This window comes from Rana temporaria, chromosome 4 (assembly GCF_905171775.1).
Source record: "Rana temporaria chromosome 4, aRanTem1.1, whole genome shotgun sequence".
Lineage (NCBI taxonomy): Eukaryota > Metazoa > Chordata > Amphibia > Anura > Ranidae > Rana > Rana temporaria.
The window spans coordinates 408,610,526-408,624,659 of record NC_053492.1 but is presented as its reverse complement, the minus strand read 5'-3'; the positions used below and the strand labels follow the sequence as shown (position 1 = coordinate 408,624,659).

General features: G+C 39.9%; 1 protein-coding gene across 2 annotated transcripts in view; it reads right to left on the bottom strand.

Annotated features, from left to right (window-relative positions):
- LOC120937775 overlaps nt 1–14,134 on the bottom strand; it is a 113,987-nt gene that overhangs the window by 80,421 nt on the left and 19,432 nt on the right. For both annotated transcript variants that reach the window (XM_040351256.1, XM_040351257.1), the window contains exons 5-8: nt 13,728–13,858; nt 10,499–10,665; nt 5,549–5,634; nt 4,878–4,958 (exon numbers count right to left, since the gene is read on the bottom strand). In XM_040351256.1, coding sequence (XP_040207190.1) covers nt 4,878–4,958; nt 5,549–5,634; nt 10,499–10,665; nt 13,728–13,858 — 465 coding nt within the window. The remainder of the gene's footprint in view (nt 1–4,877; nt 4,959–5,548; nt 5,635–10,498; nt 10,666–13,727; nt 13,859–14,134) is intronic.

Here is a 14,134-nt window from a genome sequence, read left to right as displayed (position 1 = left end):
TTTATAAAATCTTTTTTATTTTTCCACCATGATTGGTTCACTATTTATATTCACTTATATTTACACTATTAATAATATGCCAAATGGATATGGGGGTTGGTTTAATCATGATCCAATGGTTTTTTGAATATATGTATATATTTTTATGAATATTAATTTATTCATATAATTTTTTGATCCCTTTTTAGGGGTCTCCTATTTTCTTTAGAATGCCACCTTTTTTGTTCACTACATCCTGATTTATATAAATGTGAGGTATTGCTCACTCTGGCATGAGTATTCATAGGTTGGTAGTTCCAGTCCTGGCCACGAGAGGGACTCACTATATTTATCTAGGATGGATTTTTAAATTTATGCACGTTTTATATTATATTCACTTATATGCACAAAACACCAATATTTATAACTTTAAAACTGTCCCCTTTTTACTAAAGGGATAGCTCCCTGTCTTCAGCCTTATTTATACACACAAATATTTATATTTATTTATATTTATATTATTTTCATTTTGTAAGGGCACTTATGGTCCCGCACACAGTAAAATATCCATTTTTCCCATTTTCAAAATGGCGATTTGGCTATTTCCGGTTCCTGGCAGTCAAAGCGAGGCCTGGGTATATTAAGCGGTGGTTCACTGCAGAGCCCATTCCCATTGAAAACGTCAGATTGTGACGAAACGCGTCTGGGACGGAGTGCAGTGACGTCACCGCGTACAGGAAGGGCTCCTGTTAGATGCCGGCCGGCAAATTGTTTGTTCGCTTTCTATTTACATCTGCTTGTAAGTAGTTTTAATCTTCTTTTAATTAAAACCTGTTAAGTGCATACTACCCTATGTGCGGTCTCCTTCCTTTTATTCTAAATTTTTAATGCCCATTTTTCACTTCGAGAAAAATGCTCTGGAGCCTTCACTTCATTAAAAAATGCAATTTTTTTCGTCATGAAAAACAGTAGTGTGTACGCGGCATAAGTTTTTATCTAATTTCTCAGAGTGGCCAGATACGTTAACAAAAATGTAAACTTCTTGACATGTTTCTCCATATTTGGAGCTATGGGGATACCCTAATAGGGTAAGTTCTAAATATAACTCATAAAGTAATACATTTAAAAATAAAAATTGATTATGAAATTCAGCAAAACAATAGTGTTTAGTAGAGCTTTAGTAGATGCAATTGAATATTGGACAAACTATTAAAATTGGCAAATCATTTGCCAATGAAAATCAAGAAAAAAAGAAAACAAAAATAAGTTGATAATAAAAAAAAAATCATCTAATACAGCGTTTGTTGGAAATGTCATTTATTGGTGCTCAGCTAGAAAGTAAGGAGGGTTGCTATGTTTTGCAAAGTACTGGTAAAAGAAGTTGTGAAATGGTATAAACATGTCAAGCGTGTGCAGCGGAGCCATGGTTCAAGACACCGTAAGCAGTGATGCATTATCACATTGTTTTTTTTATTGTGCTTGTTAAATTTAATGAAGTTCACTGTAGCAAGTCATAAAGTGGTATAACTACTAACCTCATACTTAAACTTTCTGCTACACAGATCAAAGGATGCCTTTACAAAGGAATAATATATCAGGGATTTTCTTTAATAAGACAGCTATACATTAACCCATTAGATGTTAGAAGCATTAAATACAATTGGAACCCCTGAAGAGTAAGAGGATTTACTTTAATGCTCTTTGACTATTACAAACGTGCAAGATGTTTAAATCATCAGAAAGGGGTTTTCAATACACAAATATGAAGAAAAAAAAAACACTGATACAAATGCAAAATATTTTGTATCATTAAAAAGTGCAAGGTACAATAGCAGCCTGCATTAAGGAAAATGGGGTGTAATACAATATAACATTTTATGAAGGGGTGTTCATAGACAAATGAGAGCAGTCAGATCATGTGGTTTCCTAGCTTATGAAGGGAGAAAGCAATAAAGCTCTGGACCAATTCTCTGACATGTCACCCTCCCAAAAAAGGTCACCCTGAAGACATGAACTCATCTGAAAACAGCCTCAATAGTCTCACGCATATAACAAAAGGGCGGAAGCTCATCATCTTCTTTTTTTAACCTCCTATCTATATAATGACGAAGTAAAACTATAATTGGATTGGTGCAATTTTTTTCAACTGATATTTTATTTATTTATTATAGGTACTTATATAGCGCCATCAATTTATGTGGCACTATACATTCGTATACAGTATATTATACATACACATCAGTCCCTGCCCTCAAGGACCTTACAATCTAAGTTCCCTAACTCATATTCGTACATGCTAGGACCAATTTAGACAAGAGCCTAATAACCTACCGGCATGTTTTCCAACTGTAGGAGGAAACCAGAGTACCCAGAGGAAACCCAGGCACAGGGGGCCAGATTCTCAAAAGAGATACGACGGCGTATCTCCTGATACGCCGTCGTATCTCTGTGTTAGGGCCGTTCTAACTATGCGACTGATTCATAGAATCAGTTACGCATAGCTAGCCCTAAGATCTGACAGGTGTAATTGAATTACACTGTCGGATCTTAAGGATGCAATTCTAGGCCGGCCGCTAGGTGGCGAGGCCATTGCGGTCGGCGTAGAATATGCAAATGAATACTTACGGCGATCCCCGAACGTCCGAGCTGCCCGTCGATCTAACTTTACGTAGTTTCCGTCGAGTTACGTCGCGTAAAATTAAGGCTACCTCCTAAGTGTCCTAAGCCATGTTAAGTATGGCCGTCGTTCCCACGTCGAAATTTAAAAAACAACGTCGTTTGCGTAAGTCGTCCGTGAATGGCGCTGGACGCCATTTACGTTAACGTCTAAGCAAATGACATTTAGCGCAATGCACGTCGGGTAATTTACCCGACGGAGCATGCGCAGTACGTTCGGCGCGGGAACGCGCCTAATTTAAATGGTGCCCGCCTCATTTGAATTAGGCGGGCTTGCGCCAAGCGCACTTACGATACACCGCCCCAAGTTTACAGGTAAGAGTTCTGAGAATCAGGCACTTACGCTGTAAACCTGCGGCGGTGTAACGTAAATCACATACGTTACGCTGCCCAGGAGCAACGTAATTCTATGTGAATCTGGCCAGGGAGAACATGCAAACCTCCAGGCAGTTAGTGCTGTTGTTGGGATTCAAACCGATGATCCTAGTGCTGCAAGGGCAGTTAACCAGTTAACCATTGTGCTATTGACTATATTTAACTATTGAAATACAATCTTTGTTTTACAAATAAACATTAAATAGGGCCTAGGGCCCAAGATTTTACAAGACACTATGGATTTTCTAAAAAGAGAACACAACAAAAGCTGTTTGCTTTTAGATCTATGGGCCTAATCCACAAAAACCCGGTGCAACGTAACTTTTGCCATTTAAGTTACACCGCCGCAAAATCTTTACCTAAGTGCCCGATCCACAAAGCACTTACCTAGAAATTTTGAGCGGTGTAACTTAAATCCGTCCGGCGCAACGCGTTCCTAATCTAATGGGGCGAGTCCCAATTAAATTAGGCGCGCTCCCGTGCCGGACGTACTGCGCATTCTCCCGACGTCATTTTCCCGACGTGCTTTGCCCGGTTTTACGTTGCGCCGGGTTTTGAGAATCGCGACGGGCGTAAAAAAAAAAAAAATGAGTTGCGACGGGAAAAAAACAATTAAAAAAAAAAAATGACAGCGACGCGGGATAGAAGGGTCTACTTTTACAAGGTGTAAACAGTTTAGGCCTTGTAAAGGCAGCCCTAATATTGCGACGGCAAACTAATACTTACGGAGAAAAAACGAAGCTTAAAAGCTTCGTGGATCTCCGTAAGTGCTAATTTGCATACCCGAAGTGGCATTTCGACGAGAAATGCCCCCAGCAGCGGTTGCGGTACTGCATCCTAAGATCCGACAGTGTAAGGCCCCGTACACACCATAGAATCCATCCGCAGATAAATCTCAGCAAATGGGTTTCAGCGGAAAGATCCTATGGTGTGTACACGCCAGCGGATCTGTTTCCGCGGATATATCTCCCCTGGGATGGATTCCAGCAGATCGAATATTTGCTGACTTGCAGAACATATCCATCTGCTGGAATCCATCCATCCATCCATGGTCTGTATAGACTCACCGGATTCATCCGTCCGAAGGGATCCCCCGCATGCGTCGTAATGATTCGACGCATGCATGGAATTCCTTATATGACAGCGTCGCGCACGTTGCCGCATCATAATCGCGGCGACGGCGCGACACGTCATCGCCAGAGGATTTCGGCGCGGATTTCAATGCGATGGTGTGTACACGCCATCGCATAGAAATCCGCGGAAATCCTCAAGAGGATTTATCCGCGGAAACGGTCCGCTGGACCGTATTCGTGGATAAATTCTATCGTGTGTATGGGGCCTAAGTCTCTTACACATGTCGGATCTTCTGTCTTTCTATGTGAAACTGATTCTGTGGATCAGTTCCATAGATAGAAACAGGGATACGACGGTGTATCAGTAGATACGCCGGCGTATCCCTTTTGTGGATCAGGCCCTATGTCTCCGATTAAAATTTTGTACAGAGTTGTCTTAGGGCCTGTTTAAATCAAAGTATTGCTTTAAAAGCAGAAGATTTTATATCTTAATGTATTCTATGCATTAAGATAAAAAGCCTTCTGTGTACAGCAGCCCCTCTCGGCCCCCCTAATACTTACTGGAGTCCCATCTCAGTCCAGAAAAGTCCACGAATGTCTCGGCTCACACTTTTCCGAACATAACGCACCACAATGCACACATCTTTTCAAAGCGGTGCTTTACAATTTACATGTACATACTAACCATACAGTTATAATTTTTACACAACAGATCACATAAATAGTGTTAGTTGATTACAATATGCTTTTTGAATAAAATGGTTTATGTATTACCTGTAGGGTATGCTGGAAGTAAGGCTCTGAAGCTTTAGCAGGCATAGAATCACCCTTAAACCATTCTGTTTCTGTAACTGCCTATTAAAAAACAAAAAAGTTACATAAATATAATGCCATTTATAATGAGATTTTATTTTAAAGTGGAACTCCCAGCTACCATCCCAACTTACTGACATCAATCAGAAAATGGTGTGCTATTCCGATAGTCTACATTAGCTCAGTACAGGTCCAGGGGGGAATTGCTCATACAAGTGACTTCATGAAAAATTCTCATTTACCCATCACTTGCATGAGAAGTGGAGCATAATCCTCAATTCAATCTTTTTTTTAAATGTATGTGTATATTAAACAAAGGATTCAATAGCATTTGAGTCACTGACCTGGAATTGGAATGGAAACCAGGGTTTTTGACTTTTGTCTGACTTCAAAAACTGCATAAGTACTGAAGCCAGAGACAGCCAGGGAACTAGCTTTTACAGAAGGAGGTAGACAATGAGATCCTCCATATTTCTCTAATTACAGGCTTTATTTAACAATATATACAATAAAAAAAACTGTAGTAATAGTGCTTTTGCACTGCTTAATATCAACATGGTATAAGCTATAATGCCCCCTTCATTGACGTTGACTCTTTTATTGACATAAAAACAGTACAAAGAGTGCACAACCTTAGGATCCAGTTCTGTCGGTGGTTTATACAGACAATTCTTTGCATGATTTCCCAGGTCAGTCAGTTTTAAGATATCTCCACAACCTTCAAAAAGAAAGACAAATTTACAATACTTTAGACATGTCCAGAATGGAAACATTTGTTTCGTTTTGGATATATTTGTTATGTTACTAATTTTGTTTCGGAATTTGTTTTGTTTCCTTTAATTTAATTTCTTAATTCTCTAACAATTTCCACATTTTCAGAACAATTTGAATTCAGATCGGTCAAAAATTGATCGACCAATTCGAATTTTTTAAGAAGAATAGCTGGTTGTTAAGTAGCAGGCCAGGAAGCCGGCCACCACATCCTTCACAACCGATGAGTCCCCACTGACAGATAAATGTAAAGAACAGAAAATTCTGATAAAAAACAGTCCCCTCCCCAATCCATACCAGGCCCAAGTCTGGTATAAATTTTAAGGAGAACATGTGGGGTGGGCGGCGTGATTGACGATAGACCTACATTGGGGTACTGTTTTTAATGCCCTCAACATGGGGGGTTTCTTTGGGGCAGCTCTGCCCAACCCCATCCCAAAGCACCTTATCCCCATGTTGATGAGGACAAGGGCCTCATCCCCATAACCCTAGGCAGTGGTTGTGGGGGTCTGCTAGTGGGGAGCTTATTAGAATCTGGAAACCCCCTTTAACAAAATAAAAAATCAATGTCTACAATACTTTCCTTCTGTACATAGGCTTCTGAGCTGAGTCTGAGGATGTGTAGTCTCTGGGCGTCTACACTGCAGGAGAAGGTGGCAGAGTTAACTGATAATGCCACAACTTGGAGCCTGCATAAATTGGCCTAATGGCTCATACTACATGTCAAAGATGTTCTGTATGATCAGCGGAGACGTTTCATGTGTTTTGGACATGTCCTCATGTTTTGGAGACAGGCTATAACAAAACCACAAAAGTTGGCCTGCTGGGTCTAATAGGCACCTTCAAATCTTCTGGTGGTTTGAAGAGCTTGTTTAATTTGGTACCATTCTATGCTAGGAATATTATGCTTATAAACTGGAGAGGCACAGATCTTTCCAAGTTTACTCAGTTGGTGGAGCTAATTGATGGTCTTTAACCCAAATTCAAGTTAATATATAACAGCAGAGCCTTTCCTCCAATAATTTATAAGATTTGGCAATGTTGGATTTATATGCTTGGTGTTATGGAAAATGGGAATGGGTCAACCTTCAATTAGTAACCCTCTATGGGTCCAAATATGCATTCTCTTGATCTCTGGTTACTCTTTTCCCTTATAGGTGCAGCCATTTGTGAGTGTGTGTGTGTGTGTGGGTGTTTGTGTACTGTTCTTAGTTAGCAAACCTGTGTGTGTGTGTGTGTGTGTGTGTGAAAATAGGAAAAATGCACAATTAAGGGAAGAGCATAAGGAAATCTGGCATTATTATTTATTGAACTCAATGGGCTTTTTTCAACCTCTGTAATTATAAATGGTGAAATTATTTAAAGCCTAGGTTTAGCTAGAAAAAAAAAAAAAAGAAAAGAAAAATTAGCACAAGGGACATAGCTTACTGTTAGTATGAGGTGTCCCTTGTGCTTATTATTTTCCTTTCAGTAGAAATATTCCTCTATTCTACTAAACAACAACATCCCCCTCACAATCTTCTGGCTAGTGGGGGTTAGAAGAGAGCTCGACTGTACCTATCCTTTCCTACGAGATCCTACAATTGTCTATAATTATACTAATTTGAAAAAACTAAAGTGTAATAATCAAACATATTAGGCAGGCCATACATGGTTTGAATCTTGGACGGTTCAGCGGGAACCAGCCAGGATTCAAACTATGTATGGGCAAGCTGAATGTATTAAGTTGATGGAAGGATGGTGTTTGCAGGAAAAAAAATTTTCTCCATGTATGGCCTTAAAGTATAACTTTACAGATTTTTGTAAGTTCCACTCTCTTGCTTTCTTCCCCCTCCCTACTACACATTAGTTACAAAAAATATTTAAAAAGTAAAAATCTTTTTTTCTTTATTTTTTGTTTTTATTTCCTAAATCCCAACCTAGGCCAGGATGATGTCATTGGCTGCCTGCATATGCAGACATGCCACAGGTCCTTGCAGGTACTCTGGAAGAAACCCTCATGGCATGTAAAACCATCTTGCAAACTGACTCCTGGTTCTAAGAAGCCATGTCTGAATGCGCATGTCTGGCAGAGATCTTGTGTCATGTCTGCACATGTGCCAGATGTCCATTAACAATGGCAGCTCTGGAGAAGACAGGCAAAGGAGGAAGATTTACTTCAACCAAGACAACACTGCACTCCACTGTCTATTCAATACAGTTGCAATAAAAAGTATGTGAACCCTTTTGGAATGATATGGATTTCTGCACAAATTGGTAATAAAATGTGATCTGATCTTCATCTAAGTCACAACAATAGACAATCACAGTCTGCTTAAACTAATAACACACAAAGAATTAAATGTTACCATGTTTTTATTGAACACACCATGTAAACATTCACGGTGCAGGTGGAAAAATTATGTGAACCCCCAGACTAATGAGAGCTCCAATAGCTAATTGGAGTGAGGTGTCAGCCAACTGGAGTCCAATCAATGAGATGAGATTGGAGGTGTTGGTTACAGCTGCCCTAAAAAAAACACACACCAGTTCTGGGTTTGCGTTTCACAAGAACCATTGCCTGATGTGAATGATGTATCGCACAAAAGAGCTCTCAGAAGACCTACTATTAAGAATTGTTGACTTGCATAAAGCTGGAAAGGGTTATAAAAGTATCTCCAAAAGCCTTACTGTTCATCAGTCCATGGTAAGACAAATTGTCTATAAATGCAGAAAGTTCAGCACTGCTGCTACTCTCCCTAGGAGTGGCCGTCCTGTAAAGATGACTGCAAGAGAACAGCACAGACTGCTCAATGAGGTAAAGAAGAATCCTAGAGTGTCAGCTAAAGACTTACAAAAGTCTCTGGAATACGCTAACATCCCTGTTAGCGATTCTACGATACGTAAAACACTAAACAAGAATGGATTTCATGGGAGGATACCACAGAGGAAGCCACTGCTGTCCAAAAAAAACATTGCTGCATGTTTTCAGTTTGCACAAGAGCACCTGGATGTTCCACAGCAGTACTGGCAAAATATTCTGTGGACGGATGAAACCAAAGTTGAGTTGTTTGGAAGAAACACACAACACTATGTGTGGAGAAAAAGAGGCACAGCACACCAACATCAAAACCTCATCCCAACTGTGAAGTATAGTGGTGGGGGCATCATGGTTTGGGGCTGCTTTGCTGCGTCAGGGCCTGGACGGATTGCTATCATCAAAGGAAAAAAAATGAATTCCCAAGTTTATCAAGACATTTTGCAGGAGAACTTAAGGCCATCTGTCCACCAGCTGAAGCTCAACAGAAGATGGGGGTTGCAACAGGACCACGACACAAAGCATAGAAGTAAATCAATAACAGAATGGCTTAAACAGAAGAAAATACACCTTCTGGAGTGGCCCAGTCAGAGTCCTGACCTCAACCCGATTGAGATGCTGTGGCATGACCTCAAGAAAGCGATTCACACCAGACATCCCAAGAATATTGCTGAACTGAAACAGTTCTGTAAAGAGGAATGGTCAAGAATTACTCCTGACCATTGTGCACGTCTGATCTGCAACTACAGGAAATGTTTGGTTGAAGTTATTGCTGCTAAAGGAGATTCAACCAGTTATTTAATCCAAGAGTTCACATACTTTTTCCACCTGCACTGTGAATGTTTACATGGTGTGTTCAATAAAAACATGGTAACATTTTATTCTTTGTGTGTTATTAGTTTAAGCAGACTGTGATTGTCTATTGTTGTGACTAAGGCCGGGTACTATCGAGCAAACATGTACGGTGAAACCGGTCCGTCGAACCGTTTTCACCGTACATGCCTGCCAGAGGGCTTCTGTACGATGGTTGTACTAACCATCGTACAGAAGTCCGCGCGTAAACATTACGCGGGGCGTGTCCGCGTCGCCGCGATGATGACGCGCCGATGACGCGGCGACGTGGGCGGGCCTGCCATTTAAAGGCTTCCACGCATGCGTCGAAGTCATTCGACGCATGCGAGGGACGGCGGGCGCTCGGACATGTACGGTAGGTCTGTACTGATGACCGTACATGTCCAAGCGGGCAGGATTCCAGCGGACGGTTTTAAAACACGTCCAGGAATATTTGTCTGCTGGGAAAAGGCCCGGCGGGCAAATGTTTGCTGGAATTCGGCCCGCTCGCGCCTACACACGACCGAACATGTATGCTGAAACTGGTCCGCGGACCAGTTTCAGCATACATGTTTGGTCGTGTGTACGGGGCCTTAGATGAAGATCAGATCACATTTTATGACCAATTTGTGCAGAAATCCATATCATTCCAAAAGGGTTCACATACTTGTTATTGCAACTGTATGTTGTTTTTTTTAATTGGGGTAGAGTGAAGTTCCTCTTTAAAAAAATTGTATATAATCTGCTGTAGATGCCGACTTGTGTAATCCTAAAAGATCCCAGATGCACCCTAAAAGTCTCAACATATTCTTTGTCTGGATTGAATATTTTATGTACTCAGATCTTTCTCAGTCCTGCATACTTATTATATTCTCTTTTTCTTTGGTTTATCAGTGTTTGAAAGAAACCCTTTTTAGTATCCACATCTAGCCGTGTTGTCAGTTACCCTCCACATCACGGACAGCCACAGTGGGTTCAGCCACCTTTGTAGAGTTTGTGGTTTACACTCTTTGCTGTTTCTCAGTTTTGAAGTTTGATGCTGACCTTTTATTTCTCATTTTGATGGAACTCCACCTGTTCTGACTATAATTGAATACCTGAGCACAAGTTTCCTTTCCACTGTGGTTTTGCCAAGGGGCATAATCAGTACACGTTATGGCAAATGGGCTTTGAAGAACAATACCTCGATAGACAAAACAGCACATGACACTAGCTTCTGATATCTCCATGTCCAATTCATACTCAGGAACCCTCCAGTCTTCAGTAAGCATTTTCTCATCCAATGGATCGGTTTTTGCTCTTCTTGTTAAAAGATCTATGTATGGTGCTGACATTGTGTGCTTAGGATCACTGCAACAAAACATAAATAAATAGGTTTTCTTTATTTATAATTGGTCAAAGCGTTTTCCACCTAATTCACCTCCATAGTCCCAGAACATTTTTATTTTTAATTTCATCGATGTGTTGGTTAAACACACTTTAACTTTTTGTTTTTGTAGTCTATGCTTAAAGTGTTACTAAACCCACAACAGTAAAATCAGTCTGTATATGCAGAATAGCATGCTTTTTATACTCATTGTGTACCTTAGGGCAGTGGTCATCAACCCTGTCCTCAGGGCCCACTAACAGGCCAGGTTTGCAAGATAACTGAAATATATCACAGGTGATATCATTTGCTGCTCAGTGATTGCAGTATTCTAGTGTGCATCTCCCCAATGTAATACATAAAACCTGGCCTGTTAGTGGGCCCTGAGGACAGGGTTGATGACCACTGCCTTAGGGGGTTAATCCTCTGTATTGTGTAAAAAGACTCTTTGATCCTGTATGGACAGATCTTCCCCTCCTGCATCTCTCTTGGCAAGGCCAGAAAATACAGTGAGTAGTCCTCCTGCACATGCTCAGTTTAGTCTCCAATGCTGCAGAGAACATTTCCTTGTTCTCAGAGCTAGCCAGGTTGCATGATATTGACATCACACGTGGGCTTGTATACAGGCTATAGTGGAAATCTTCTCCTACCTGAACACACATCTCTGGACAAACTCTGAAGGTTATCATGTGATTGTGGTATACAGATCAGCCAAAAAGGTATATAGTGGCAGTAATTTAATGTAAAAAGAAGATTTATAAGCTGTGGGCACTGTGGGTGGGCAGATGAGCTATTTTCACATTACTGGATTTAGTAACACTATTATACAGTTTTATAGGACCAGAAGTTCTGTACAGATCTGGACATACATTTTTATTCCAAATTTTCTAAATAGAAAAAAACATTCTAAAGAAATAAAACACTTTTAAAGTGAAGTAAAGTGCCCCTTAAACCAAAAAAGTATCTGCAAATAACTGCAGCATCTTTTAGTAGGGTTGTACCGGTACCGATACTAGTATTTATACCGATACCGAGGATTTGCCTGAGTACTTGTACTCGGGCAAATGCTCTGATGCTTCACCCAATACCTGGACAGTTAGGGTGATCAGTGTGGTTGGCGAGTTACAAGCACCGATCACCCTGTATAGATTGAAAAGTCTGACAGCCGTTTTCACCTCTTTTCTCTCCCCCCGCGGCTTTCAGCTGCTTTAGTGAAATCAGCAGTGATTGGTGCTTGTTACTCTCCCACACACAATCACCACTGACTGTTCCCGTATCCTCCTCCAGCCCCCCTCCGTTCTGCCGCTGTCTCCCTCCATGTCTCCCTCCGTTCTGCTGCTGTGTCCCCCTCCGTGTCCCCCTCCGTTCTCCTCCTCCACCCCCTCGATCTGTCAGGATGGAGAGCATAGGTAGGAGCCGGTAAATCCAGTTCCTTACTTTTCCGAATGTGCAGAGTCAGTGATCACTGACTCTGTCCATTCACAACTATGTTTACAATGTTTCAGTTTATGAATGGAGAGGAGCCGTGGTCTTCTCTCCATTCATTTTCAGTGCAGCTGAGGCTGCTGAGAAAGGGACTGGGGAAACTGTGTTCCTAGTCCCTTTCCCTGTCTCAAAGGGGAGATGTCAGGGGTCTGTTATCTGATATCTCACCAAAGTCCCCCAACAGAGCTGATAAAAAAAAGAAAAAAAAGAATAAGAATTGCAATAAATAATAAAAAAACGAATTGTAAAAAATAAAAAATAAAAAACACACTGGCCCTGTCCACCCCCCCCCCTTAAAAGAAAAGCATTGTAAAAAAAAATGTAAATAAAAAAAATTGTAAAAAATTAAAAACTAATTACATAAAAAAAACATATTGTAAAAAAATAAATAAATAAATGGCTAAAAAATAAAACTACTGACACATGTGCCACTGTCACATGAGATTTAAAAAAAAGCATCTGAAATGGGTATCGGTGAGTACTTGAAAAAAGTATTGGTACTTGTACTCTGTCTTAAAAAAGTGGTATCGGGACAACCCTATCTTTTAGTGCCCTTGTTCTGCCTGAATGGCAGCTTGCTTCGATCCAGCAAAGCTCCAACAGTTCAATTACCTTGTCTGCTCCAGTCCCCCCTATACATTGGATCATTACTGCCCTGATAGCAATTAGGAATGTGTGTGTTGACTAAGTACCAGAAGCTTTGCCCAATCAGAATGGCTAGGCATTTGGACAGTGCTTGGACACTGAAAATGGTCAGGTATAGGCTCCTCTAGTTTCATTGTATATCTATCAACACATTTCTTGGCCTTGATTTACTTAACATGTATACACAAGGATGATTTTTTTTGTATAAAGTAATTCTTTATGATCAAATATTCTTTCGATTTCCATGATTTTTTATTTTTAAAAAATGCTTTCTATGTAATAAAACAAAATTAATAAAAACATAAACAGCAAAATAAATAAATAAATATCCACACAGAAAGTGTATGTACAATAATATTTTTTTTTTGGTTTTGGATAGAGGCGAGTAGGGTTAAAGCCCCTGTCAGTTTTTTTTGGCTGTCTGTGTACAGCTCACTTCCTGTCTCAGAAATGTAACAGGAAATGTGTCCCCACTGAAACATTTTCCCTCACCCCTTGTTCTGGTGGCAAATGTTACATTTTGAATTTCCCATTACCTTTGATCACAGGATAAAAAGAGAGGATGATTCTACCTAGCGAGGACACAGACTGTGATAAAAACTTGACATTGGTTCAAACCCTTCTCTATACATTATTGGCTATACATAAACATATGTATTTGTAACTTCCCAATGATTTAAGAAAAAATGATAATACAAAACAAACAAGCACACAAATAAATAGATACAAAAAAGCAAAATTAACTCATCCACCCAGAAAGTGAAATTTCCCTGGGATTTACAAAAAAACATGAAAAAAATACTGAGCAAAAATAAAAAATACATAAATAAGTTAATAGGAAAATTCACTATCTTACCTAAATGTACACACTCTTTATGAAGGTCTCCTCATGCGCAACTCTGACAACTAATCTTACCTTCCTTTAATGGACACAGGTCTGTAGAGAGCAGTCAGGGAAATTGGGCATTCATAATTCATTTGCTTGTGGATATCTGTAAAGTTGACGCTGAATGGCACTTGCTCACGTGTAACAACAATATTATAAACCTAATATTGCAAAACAGTTATTTAGCATATGCGTAATATATTACACATTTGTAAAGATAAAGAAATGTGGAGAACATATGTGTTAATTTATGTTATTTTTTGCAATCAAACTATATACTAAGTATAAAATGAATGAAAACAATTACGGTACTGACAATTACAGCAACTCCCTAGACATAGCTTAGATCAATTTAAGACACTGCAACTTGGAGTTAGTGCAGTACAACCTGGAGATTTGATTTTCATATTTTTTTCCCCTTTTCTTGATTTTTTAAC